The 13,066-nt window shown below is 47.3% G+C and overlaps 1 protein-coding gene across 1 annotated transcript in view; it reads right to left on the bottom strand.

Annotated features, from left to right (window-relative positions):
* The window catches only part of LOC143300288 (uncharacterized), a 69,557-nt gene that overhangs the window by 24,685 nt on the left and 31,806 nt on the right, over positions 1 to 13,066 (bottom strand). Inside the window, exons 13-14 of the mRNA XM_076613883.1 lie at positions 12,618 to 12,839; positions 1,386 to 1,463 (exon numbers count right to left, since the gene is read on the bottom strand). Of these exons, the coding sequence (XP_076469998.1) occupies positions 1,386 to 1,463; positions 12,618 to 12,839 (300 nt within the window). The remainder of the gene's footprint in view (positions 1 to 1,385; positions 1,464 to 12,617; positions 12,840 to 13,066) is intronic.

Here is a 13,066-nt window from a genome sequence, read left to right as displayed (position 1 = left end):
GAAGTCCCCTGTGCAGCATGCACTTAGTGCACTGACCCCCCCCCCCCCCCCCCCCCCAACTCTCTGAACAACCAAAAAACACTTACTTCAAACAGTTTAGACAGCAAAATTAATTTTTAGAAAAATCACTGAATAAAAAAAAGGAATCAACCGCTTCAGTCAGAGAAACATTGAATGTGTAAATATTCACCAAAGAATGAGTGTGACTGTTCTTGGAAATACTGTTAAAAAGCAAAAATTTCTTGCAACAATTTGTTTAAGTTGTGCAACTGTCAAATATGTCACACACATGATACAGTTTCCATTTTCTTTGTTTTTTGTTGTTGTTGTTTTTAGATATTGGGATTCCTTCCACATGCCACCTTCCAGAAAGTGAGGTCAGAGGTTCTCCTCTGCCGCTGGAAACCATGTAGCTCAGTACTACCCACCCCATGTGGGAGGTAAACCCAACAAGAAAATCCCATATGAAGCGGAATGGGCTTTGTCAGATTTGACTTGCTGAAGACACACCCAATGAAAGAAAAAACCACCAGTGAATGTGGTTAATCAACAACACAGTATGCAATCAAGAGACGACAGTGTCCCACCCAATGAATGTGGTTATCAACAACACAGTATGCAATCAAGAGACGACAGTGTCCCACTCAATGAATGTGGTTAATCAACAACACAGTATGCAATCAAGAGACGACAGTGTCCCACCCAATGAATGTGGTTAACTTGTGTGTTAATCAATCAAGAGACGACAGTGTCCCACTCAATGAATGTGGTTAATCAACAACACAGTATGCAATCAAGAGACGACAGTGTCCCACTCAATGAATGTGGTTAATCAACAACACAGTATGCAATCAAGAGACGACAGTGTCCCACCCAATGAATGTGGTTAATCAACAACACAGTATGCAATCAAGAGACGACAGTGTCCCACTCAATGAATGTGGTTAATCAACAACACAGTATGCAATCAAGAGACGACAGTGTCCCACCCAATGAATGTGGTTAATCAACAACACAGTATGCAATCAAGAGACGACAGTGTCCCACTCAATGAATGTGGTTAATCAACAACACAGTATGCAATCAAGAGACGACAGTGTCCCACCCAATGAATGTGGTTAACTTGTGTGTTAATCAATCAAGAGACGACAGTGTCCCACCCAATGAATGTGGTTAACTTGTGTGTTAATCAATCAACAATACAGCATGCATGCCAGAGGAATGTGGGCCAATGTGTGTTAACAACACAGTACCCATGCAAAGGAAATGTGGGGCCAATGTGTGTTAATCAACAACACAGCATGCATGCAAGAGAAATGTGGGCCAATGTGTGTTATTCAAGAACACAAAACGCATGCAAAAGATGACAGGGGTGTGTGCGGTACCTGTGCGAGCAAACTTTTCATCGGCGACGTTTGTCTTTTCCTTGTTGTCGCCTAACTTAATCTGGGACCCCCTCTTTTCTGCACATCACCACACAGCAACCTGATGCAAGCAGTGACTACATGCTGGCTACATGCTGGCTACATGTCACACAACACAGCTATCAGGTCATGGCCTAAACATGCTGTGGGATATTGGTGAGGGGGTGAGGGAGGGGGGGAGATGGGAGATGGGGTGTGTGTGTGTGTGTGTGTGTGCGTATGGTGAGAGCTGCTGTGTTATTTGCTTTTCTTCTGTGGTTGCAGTCAACACAACTGTGTATTATATATATATATATATATATATATATATATATATATATATATATCCACAAATTGCATACACTCATGCATATAACTTGGTATTAGTTTGCATCAAAGTTAACATGAAAAATTTTGACTGAAGATGTAGCTTTACACAACACTTTCAAATAAAGCAGATGAATATGACTTTTATGAATTATCTTTAAAAAATACATTCTGGAACCATATCAGTGTGCATACTATGTGTGTGCACAAACACACATGGAAAAACATTCACAACATGCACACATACATACCACATCGAAAATGACCAAAAATATGCAAAGGAATCAAACAATATGAGAAGTAAACCCAAAGAAATGGGGAGTGGCTGGGTGGGAGCTGACAACACTGAGAACACTGAGCACCTCTTGAAGAAACAAACATGACCAGCGGCACAACAAAACAATGTGTGCATTCACACACACACACACACACGCACACACACACACATACACACACACACACAGATACACACGCACGCACGCGCGCGCACACACACACACACACACACACACACACACACGCACACACACACACACTTGCATATCGGTGTCCTGAAAAAAAGTGAACCGCTTTTTGACAAGTATTTTCTCAGTGATAGAGAAACCAAATTTATTGAAAAATTTCACACATTAACCTTTGGGTATCATCAACAAGTCTGCAAAATATCTAAAAGTTTGGACGCAAATTATGCAAGTATTGTCAAATTCAAAACAGCTTGTCAAAAAATCGAATATCAGAGCTGTGCAATGTGACCTTCATCATCATGTTCATGCCAGCTGCCAGGTGTTGGCATCTGTCAATCAGTGTCAGTCTAAAAATAACCTGTCTGGGTGTCAAGTCTATTGATTTTTTTATTGTCGTCTGTATCTGCTATCCAAAATCAGTTCTGTCCAAAGTTTCAGTTTGGAAAGATCAACCATGCCTTTGAGTCAAAGTGATAAGGTTACCATTGAAAACTGTTTCAAGGAGAAAGGCTGGGATGGAAGAAGGATCGTAAAGGAACTTCCAGGCAAGGGGTGGAGTCATGTCACTGCAAATAGATTTATCACTAAAATACGCACTACAGGGTCAGTAGCACGTAAAATTGGCAGTGGGAGACCCAAGACTGCATGTTCGGAGGAGAACAAGGACCGTGTTGAGGAACTGATTCAATCCCAGGAGGAGAACCCAGGGACCCACAAATCTCTTACAGAAGTTGCAAGCGATTTACAAGTGAGCAGGTCTTCTGTGCAAAGAATGGTGAAAGAACTGGAGCTGAGGCCCTTCAAGAGGATACGGGTATCAAGGAGGGACCAAAATGTTAGAGGGAAAAGAAAAATTCACTGCCGTAACTTGAATGACCGCTACTCAGCCACTGATGTGAAAAGGATCATTTTCACAGATGAGAAAGACTTTACGTTAGAGAGAGCTAAAAATCTGGAGGAGGCTACACCAGAATTCATCAAGAAGAATGAATGGCCTCCACAAAGTCCTGACAGTAACCCAATGGATTATGCCATATGGGACTCTCTGAAGGAGAAAGTTTACCGGGGAGTGAGAGACGAATTGACCAAGCAGGATAATTGTCATGGAAGGAGATAATGGTGGAGGAAATACGTAAAAGCATTTCTGCTTGGAAGAAACGGCTTCGTTTAGTCGTGGAGGAAGATAGAGGCCACATTGAGCATAAACTGAAACAGGTGAGTTCTCCTCTGATATTGGATTTTTTTACATGCTGTTTTGAATTTGACAATACTCGCATAATTTGTGTCCGAACTTTAAGATATTTTGCAGACTTGTTGATGGTACCCTAAGGTTAATGTGTGAAAAATTTTCAATGAATTCGGTTTCTCTATCACTAAGAACATACTTGTCAAAAAGCAGTTTACTTTTTTTTTTTGGACACCCAATATGTGTGTGTGTGTGTGTGTGTGTGTGTGTGTGTGTGTGTGTGTGTGTGTGTGTGTGTGTGTGTGTGTGTGTGTGTGTGTGTGTGTGTGTGTGCATCACTTGTATACACACAAGCAAACAGACACAGACACCACACAAAGTGCATATACAAACATACATACATATATGTACATGCACACGCACAAGCATACAATCAATTGGGAAATACTCCCTCAAAGTCACAGAAACCCAGACACAGACATAGACACACAAGCACAATAATGCCAGCACCCAAAACAAATGTTTGTATTGGATTACTTTTTTTTTGTTGTCACAACAGATTTCTGTGTGTGAAATTGGGGCTGCTCTCCCAAGGGAGAGTGCGTCTGGATTCTGGTCCAGATACACAACCGTTGTAGCTGAAAACAGCATGCTAAACAACCTTTGAAACAAAGGCGACAAAAAGCAACAGTTCAACTCGGGAAACCAAACGGATGATGTTTCAGGGGTTCAGTTCAACTGGTAAATTTACTCTGTGTGTGTATGTGTATGTATGCGTGAGTTTATGTGTCTGGGCTTGTGTGCTTTCATGTGTAGTGTTGGGTCAGCATACAATTGTTTATGCCTTCATATCAGTTAGTCATATTTGTTGCATACCTGCTGTGCATGTGCATGTGTGAGTGCATGCATGCATGCATGCCTCTGTGTGTGTGCGTGTGTGTGTGTGTGTGTGTGTGTGCTTACTGTGTGTGTGTTTATCTATATATCACTTGTTAATTTCTATGTCCATCCCTACACATAGTGAATAGGACATCACTACCTTCCTACACCCAGCCCTACACACAGTGAATAGGACATCACCGTCTTCCTACACCCAGCCCTACACATAGTGAGTAGGACATCACCGCCTTCCTACACCCAGCCCTACACATAGTGAATAGGACATCACTGTCTTCCTACACCCAGCCCTACACATAGTGAATAGGACATCACCGCCTTCCTACACCCAGCCCTACACATAGTGAGTAGGACATCACCGTCTTCCTACACCCAGCCCTACACATAGTGAATAGGACATCACCGCCTTCCTACACCCAGCCCTACACATAGTGAATAGGACATCACCGCCTTCCTACACCCAGCCCTACACATAGTGAATAGGACATCACCGCCTTCCTACACCCAGCCCTAGACATAGTGAATAGGACATCACCGCCTTCCTACACCCAGCCCTACACATAGTGAATAGGACATCAATGCCTTCCTACACCCAGCCCTAGACATAGTGAATAGGACATCACCGCCTTCCTACACCCAGCCCTAGACATAGTGAATAGGACATCACCGCCTTCCTACACCCAGCCCTACACATAGTGAATAGGACATCACCGCCTTCCTACACCCAGCCCTACACATAGTGAATAGGACATCACCGCCTTCCTACACCCAGCCCTAGACATAGTGAATAGGACATCACCGCCTTCCTACACCCAGCCCTAGACACAGTGAATAGGACATCACCGCCTTCCTACACCCAGCCCTACACATAGTGAATAGGACATCACCGCCTTCCTACACCCAGCCCTAGACAGTGAATAGGACATCACTACCTTCCTACACCCAGCCCTACACATAGTGAATAGGACATCACTGCCTTCCTACGCCCAGCCCTACACATAGTGAATAGGACATCACTGCCTCTACAGCCATAAAAAGCTATGGGACATTTGACCTTTTCTAGCCTTTGACTGGGAATGAATTCAGGCTTCAGCCCAAGATGTATCTGTCTGTCGTTATTCATCTGTCTGTGTTTCCAACTTTCTGAACTGATTGCTTTAGCTTTCAGTCAAATTTAACTGACTGATTTTGCCCTCAATCAAATTTGCAATGTCCCTTTCTTTAATCATTATCAGTTAAGGAATTTCATTGCAGCCGTTCTTGTTATTTTTCTGCAATTAGTGACTGGTAGTCACCACTGTATTATTGTTACATTTTGCATACTGATATGGATAACAGAATTTTTAATAATGTGCATATGGCATGGTGTGTGTGTGTGTGTGTGTGTGTGTGTGTGTGTGTGTGTGAGTGCATGCACATGAGTGCATGTATGCATATGAGTGTAAGATTGGTTACCTGATAAATATTTATCACCAAAATATATATTCTTGTTTTGTAACTTGGTTTTTTGTTTTTTAGTTGTTGTTTTTTTTTCACAAACAGGTTCTTTTAACTCAGCATATTCACTAAAACTGACAATATTATGTAGGTCACTTCACAAGATAGGAGGAATTTTAACACTAATTTGAACATTGATGGAAATGTTCTGACAAATCTTGTGTTTTCTGAAAGCCTCCATGCCCCAGAAGGGGTCACAGGTCAATTAGAAATACTGAGATCTTGTGTGTGAAAAAATGCTGACACAGATCACAAACTTTGTCTACGCTTTGTGGAAAAATCAGAAATCCTTGACTTAATCTCTAGGAAGCTCTGCATGCCCTTAGTGCTCATGCACTAACAGTGTGCCTCAAACCATCACCATTGAGAGAGGTCTTCTTGGTACTCATGCACTAACAGTGTGCCTCAAACCATCACCACTGAGAGAGGTCTTCTTGGTACTCATGCACTAACAGTGTGCCTCAAACCATCACCATTGAGAGAGGTCTTCTCGGTACTCATGCACTAACAGTCTGTCATCAACCATCACCATTGAGAGAGGTCTTTTCAATACTCATGCACTAACAGTTTATCGTCAACCATCACCATTGAGAGAGGTCTTCTCGGTACTCATGCACTAACAGTGTGTCTCAAACCATCACCATTGACAGAAGTCTTCTTGGCTGCTGATTTCTCCGCTTCAGCCTTCAGCTCAGAGACTTTGTGTCCAGCTTTGGATGATATTTTTCTTCCTCTGCTGCTGCCTGTGGTGGACCTCTCTCTGCCAGGTGATGCCGCCACAACCAGTTCTTGATGGAGGCTGCTAAGACTGGGCTGTTTGTCTGCAGGGAGGGATGACACTGTCTGTCTGTCTGCCTGCTGGCAGGGACAACGTTGTCTGTCTGTCTGTCTGCAGGGACAACACTGTCCGTCTGTCTGTCTCTCTGCAGGGACAACACACTGTTTGTCTGTCTGTCTGCAGGGAAAACACACTGTCTGTCTATCTGCAGGGACAACACTGTCTGTCTGCAGGGACAACACACTGTTTGTCTGTCTGTCTGTCTGCAGGGACAACACTGTCTGTCTGTCTGTCTGCAGGGACATCTCTGTCTGTCTGTCTGTCTGTCTGCAGGGACAACACTGTCTGTCTGTCTGTCTGTCTGCAGGGACAACACTGTCTGTCTGTCTGCAGGGACATCTCTGTCTGTCTGTCTGCAGGGACATCTCTGTCTGTCTGTCTGCTGGGACATCTCTGTCTGTCTGTCTGCAGGGACATCTCTGTCTGTCTGTCTGCTGGGACAACACTGTCTGTCTGTCTGTCTGCAGGGACATCTCTGTCTGTCTGTCTGTAGGGACATCTCTGTCTGTCTGTCTGCAGGGACAACACTGTCTGTCTGTCTGCTGGGACAACACTGTCTGTCTGTCTGTCTGTCTGCAGGGACATCTCTGTCTGTCTGTCTGCAGGGACATCTCTGTCTGTCTGTCTGCTGGGACAACACTGTCTGTCTGTCTGTCTGCAGGGACATCTCTGTCTGTCTGTCTGCAGGGACATCTCTGTCTGTCTGTCTGCAGGGACAACACTGTCTGTCTGTCTGTCTGCTGGGACAACACTGTCTGTCTGTCTGTCTGCAGGGACAACATTGTCTGTCTGTCTGTCTGTCTGTCTGCAGGGACAACACTGTCTGTCTGTCTGTCTGCAGGGACATCTCTGTCTGTCTGTCTGTAGGGACATCTCTGTCTGTCTGTCTGCAGGGACAACACTGTCTGTCTGTCTGCTGGGACAACACTGTCTGTCTGTCTGTCTGTCTGCAGGGACATCTCTGTCTGTCTGTCTGCAGGGACATCTCTGTCTGTCTGTCTGCAGGGACAACACTGTCTGTCTGTCTGCAGGGACATCTCTGTCTGTCTGTCTGCAGGGACATCTCTGTCTGTCTGTCTGCAGGGACATCTCTGTCTGTCTGTCTGCTGGGACAACACTGTCTGTCTGTCTGTCTGCAGGGACATCTGTCTGTCTGTCTGTAGGGACATCTCTGTCTGTCTGTCTGCAGGGACAACACTGTCTGTCTGTCTGCTGGGACAACACTGTCTGTCTGTCTGTCTGTCTGCAGGGACATCTCTGTCTGTCTGTCTGCAGGGACATCTCTGTCTGTCTGTCTGCTGGGACAACACTGTCTGTCTGTCTGTCTGCAGGGACATCTCTGTCTGTCTGTCTGCAGGGACATCTCTGTCTGTCTGTCTGCAGGGACAACACTGTCTGTCTGTCTGTCTGCTGGGACAACACTGTCTGTCTGTCTGTCTGCAGGGACAACACTGTCTGTCTGTCTGTCTGTCTGTCTGCAGGGACAACACTGTCTGTCTGTCTGTCTGTCTGCAGGGACATCTCTGTCTGTCTGTCTGCTGGGACAACACTGTCTGTCTGTCTGTCTGCTGGGACAACACTGTCTGTCTGTCTGTCTGCTGGGACAACACTGTCTGTCTGTCTGTCTGCTGGGACAACACTGTCTGTCTGTCTGTCTGTCTGCAGGGACAACACTGTCTGTCTGTCTGTCTGCAGGGACAATACTGTCTGTCTGTCTGTCTGTCTGCTGGGACAACACTGTCTGTCTGTCTATCTGCAGGGACAACACTGTCTGTCTGTCTGTCTGTCTGCAGGGACAACACTGTCTGTCTGTCTGTCTGCAGGGACAACACTGTCTGTCTGTCTGTCTGCAGGGACAACACTGTCTGTCTGTCGGTCTGCAGGGGCAACACTGTCTGTCTGTCTATCTGCAGGGACAACACTGTCTGTCTGTCTGTCTGCAGGGACAACACTGTCTGTCCGTCTGTCTGTCTGCAGGGACAACACTGTCTGTCTGTCTGTCTGCAGGGACAACACTGTCTGTCTGTCTGCAGGGACAACACTGTCTGTCTGTCTGTCTGCAGGGACAATACTGTCTGTCTGTCTGTCTCTCTGCAGGGACAACACTGTCTGTCTGTCTGTCTGTCTGTCTGTCTGCAGGGATAACACTGTCTGTATGTGTGTCTGTCTGTCTGTCTGCAGGGATAACACTGTCTGTATGTGTGTCTGTCTGTCTGCAGGGATAATACTGTCTGTATGTGTGTCTGTCTGTCTGTCTGCAGGGATAACACTGTCTGTATGTGTGTCTGTCTGTCTGTCTGCAGGGATAACACTGTCTGTATGTGTGTCTGTCTGTCTGTCTGCAGGGACAACATTGTCGGTCTGTCTATCTGCAGGGACAACACTGTCTGTCTGTCTGTCTGTCTGCAGGGACAACACTGTCTGTCTGTCTGTCTGTCTGTCTGTCTGCAGGGACAACACTGTCTGTCTGTCTGTCTGTCTGCAGGGACAACACTGTCTGTCTGTCTGTCTGCAGGGACAACACTGTCTGTCTGTCTGTCTGTCTGCAGGGACAACACTGTCTGTCTGTCTGTCTGTCTGCAGGGACAACACTGTCTGTCTGTCTGCAGGGACAACACTGTCTGTCTGTCTGTCTGTCTGTCTGCAGGGACAACACTGTCTGTCTGTCGGTCTGTCTGTCTGCAGGGGCAACACTGTCTGTCTGTCTATCTGCAGGGACAACACTGTCTGTCTGTCTGCAGGGACAACACTGTCTGTCCGTCTGTCTGTCTGCAGGGACAACACTGTCTGTCTGTCTGTCTGCAGGGACAACACTGTCTGTCTGTCTGTCTGTCTGCAGGGACAACACTGTCTGTCTGTCTGTCTGTCTGTCTGCAGGGACAATACTGTCTGTCTGTCTGTCTGCCTGCAGGGACAACACTGTCTGTCTGTCTGTCTGTCTGCAGGGATAACACTGTCTGTATGTGTGTCTGTCTGTCTGTCTGCAGGGATAACACTGTCTGTATGTGTGTCTGTCTGTCTGTCTGCAGGGATAACACTGTCTGTATGTGTGTCTGCAGGGAAAACACACTGTCTGTCTGTCCGTCTGTCTGTCTGTCTGCAGGGAAAACTCACTGTCTGTCTGTCTGCAGGGAAAACATACTGTCTGTCTGTCTGTCTGCAGGGAAAACACACTGTCTGTCTGTCTGCAGGGAAAACACACTGTCTGTCTGTCTGTCTGCAGGGAAAACACACTGTCTGTCTGTCTGTCTGTCTGTCTGTCTGCAGGGACAACACTGTCTGTCTGTCTGTCTGTCTGTCTGCAGGGACAACACTGTCTGTCTGTCTGTCTGCAGGGGCAACACTGTCTGTCTGTCTATCTGCAGGGACAACACTGTCTGTCTGTCTGTCTGCAGGGACAACACTGTCTGTCCGTCTGTCTGTCTGCAGGGACAACACTGTCTGTCTGTCTGTCTGCAGGGACAACACTGTCTGTCCGTCTGTCTGTCTGCAGGGACAACACTGTCTGTCTGTCTGTCTGCAGGGACAACACTGTCTGTCCGTCTGTCTGTCTGCAGGGACAACACTGTCTGTCCGTCTGTCTGTCTGCAGGGACAACACTGTCTGTCTGTCTGTCTGCTGGGACAACACTGTCTGTCCGTCTGTCTGTCTGCAGGGACAACACTGTCTGCCTGTCTGTCTGCAGGGACAACACTGTCTGTCTGTCTGTCTGCAGGGACAACACTGTCTGTCCGTCTGTCTGTCTGCAGGGACAACACTGTCTGTATGTCTGTCTGCAGGGACAACACTGTCTGTCTGTCTGTCTGTCTGTCTGCAGGGACAACACTGTCTGTCCGTCTGTCTGTCTGCAGGGACAACACTGTCTGTCTGTCTGTCTGCAGGGACAACACTGTCTGTCCGTCTGTCTGTCTGCAGGGACAACACTGTCTGTCTGTCTGTCTGCAGGGACAACACTGTCTGTCCGTCTGTCTGTCTGCAGGGACAACACTGTCTGTCTGTCTGTCTGCAGGGACAACACTGTCTGTCCGTCTGTCTGTCTGCAGGGACAACACTGTCTGTCTGTCTGTCTGCAGGGACAACACTGTCTGTCTGTCTGCAGGGACAACACTGTCTGTCTGTCTGCCTGCAGGGACAACACTGTCTGTCTGTCTGTCTGTCTGTCTGCAGGGATAACACTGTCTGTCTGTGTGTCTGCTGGGACAACACACTGTCTGTCTGTCTGCCTGCAGGGACAACACTGTCTGTCTGTCTGTCTGTCTGCAGGGATAACACTGTCTGTATGTGTGTCTGTCTGCCTGTCTGTCTGTCTGCAGGGATAACACTGTCTGTCTGTCTGTCTGCTGGGACAACACACTGTCTGTCTGTCTGTCTGTCTGTCTGCAGGGATAACACTGTCTGTATGTGTGTCTGTCTGCAGGGATAACACTGTCTGTATGTGTGTCTGTCTGTCTGCAGGGATAACACTGTCTGTATGTGTGTCTGTCTGTCTGTCTGCAGGGATAACACTGTCTGTATGTGTGTCTGTCTGTCTGTCTGCAGGGATAACACTGTCTGTATGTGTGTCTGTCTGTCTGTCTGCAGGGATAACACTGTCTGTATGTGTGTCTGTCTGTCTGTCTGCAGGGATAACACTGTCTGTATGTGTGTCTGCAGGGAAAACACACTGTCTGTCTGTCCGTCTGTCTGTCTGTCTGCAGGGAAAACTCACTGTCTGTCTGTCTGTCTGTCTGCAGGGAAAACATACTGTCTGTCTGTCTGTCTGCAGGGAAAACACACTGTCTGTCTGTCTGCAGGGAAAACACACTGTCTGCCTGTCTGCAAGGAAAACACACTGTCTGTCTGTCTGCAGGGAAAACACACTGTCTGTCTGCAGGGAAAACACACTGTCTGTCTGTCTGCAGGGAAAACACACTGTCTGTCTGTCTGCAAGGAAAACACACTGTCTGTCTGTGTGCAGGGAAAACACACTGTCTGTCTGCAAGGAAAACACACTGTCTGTCTGTGTGCAGGGAAAACACACTGTCTGTCTGCAGGGAAAACACACTGTCTGTCTGCAAGGAAAAGACACTGTCTGTCTGTCTCTCTACTGGCGAGGACAACACACTGTTCGTTTGTCTGTCTGTCTGTCTGCAGGGAAAACACACTGTCTGTCTGTCTGCAGGGACAACACTGTCTGTCTGCCTGTCTGTTTGTCTGCCTGTCTGTCTGCTGGCGAGGACAACACACTGTTCATCTGTCTGCCTGTCTGTCTGCTGGCAAGGACAACACTGTCCGTCTGTCTGTGTGTCTGCCTGTCTGTCTGCTGGCAAGGACAACACACTGTCCGTCTGTCTGTCTGCCTGTCTGTCTGCTGGCAAGGACAACACTGTCCGTCTGTCTGTGTGTCTGCCTGTCTGTCTGTCTGCCTGTCTGTCTGCTGGCAAGGACAACACACTGTCCGTCTGTCTGTCTGTCTGCCTGTCTGTCTGTCTGCCTGTCTGTCTGCTGGCAAGGACAACACACTGCCTGTCTGTCTGCTGGCAAGGACAACACACTGTCCGTCTGTCTGTCTGTCTGTCTGTCTGCAGGGACAACACTGTCTGTCTGCCTGTCTGTTTGTCTGTCTGTCTGCCTGTCTGTCTGCTGGCAAGGACAACACACTGTCCGTCTGTCTGTCTGTCTGTCTGCTGGCAAGGACAAGAGGGCTGCCTTGCATCAAGCCATCAATCTTTTTTCTTTTATCTTTCGTTTTTACCCCAGTTCCTGGACTATTTGGTGCCTTGCACCAAGCAATCACTCTCTCTTTGCTGTGCTCCACAAAGGGGAACATTTTGTTTTCCACATTTCAATGATGATGGGGCTGACAAAGATGCTGCCACTTGGGTTTGTTTAGTTTTGGGGACCACTTGACAAGGATGAACTCTCATCATGCATCCTGGCGTCAACCAGGCTGAGAGATGCAGACACCTACAGTGTTGGTCAAGAAATATGAGCAAAGATGAATCCATAAAGTGGGTGGCCCTGACTGTATGATTGCAGTTTTCCCTGTGTAGGAGTTGGCAACAGGCGATAGCACAGCTCTATGTAGGAGTTGGCAACAGGCGATAGCACAGCTCTATGTAGGAGATGGCAACAGGCCATAGCACAGCTCTGTGTAGGAGTTGGCAACAGGCCATAGCACAGCTCTATGTAGGAGTTGGCAACAGGCCATAGCTCTATGTAGGAGTTGGCAACAGGCCATAGCACAGCTTTGTGTAGGAGTTGGCAACAGGCCATAGCACAGCTCTATGTAGGAGTTGGCAACAGGCCATAGCACAGCTCTGTGTAGGAGTTGGCAACAGGCCATAGCACAGCTCTATGTAGGAGTTGGCAACAGGCCACAGCACAGCTCTATGTAGGAGTTGGCAAAAGGCACAACACAGCTCTATGTAGGAGTTGGCAACAGGCCACAGCACAGCTCTATGTAGGAGTTGGC

This window comes from Babylonia areolata, chromosome 26 (assembly GCF_041734735.1).
Source record: "Babylonia areolata isolate BAREFJ2019XMU chromosome 26, ASM4173473v1, whole genome shotgun sequence".
Lineage (NCBI taxonomy): Eukaryota > Metazoa > Mollusca > Gastropoda > Neogastropoda > Buccinidae > Babylonia > Babylonia areolata.
The sequence above is the reverse complement of the archived record's forward strand: the minus strand, read 5'-3'. Positions and strand labels throughout refer to the sequence as shown.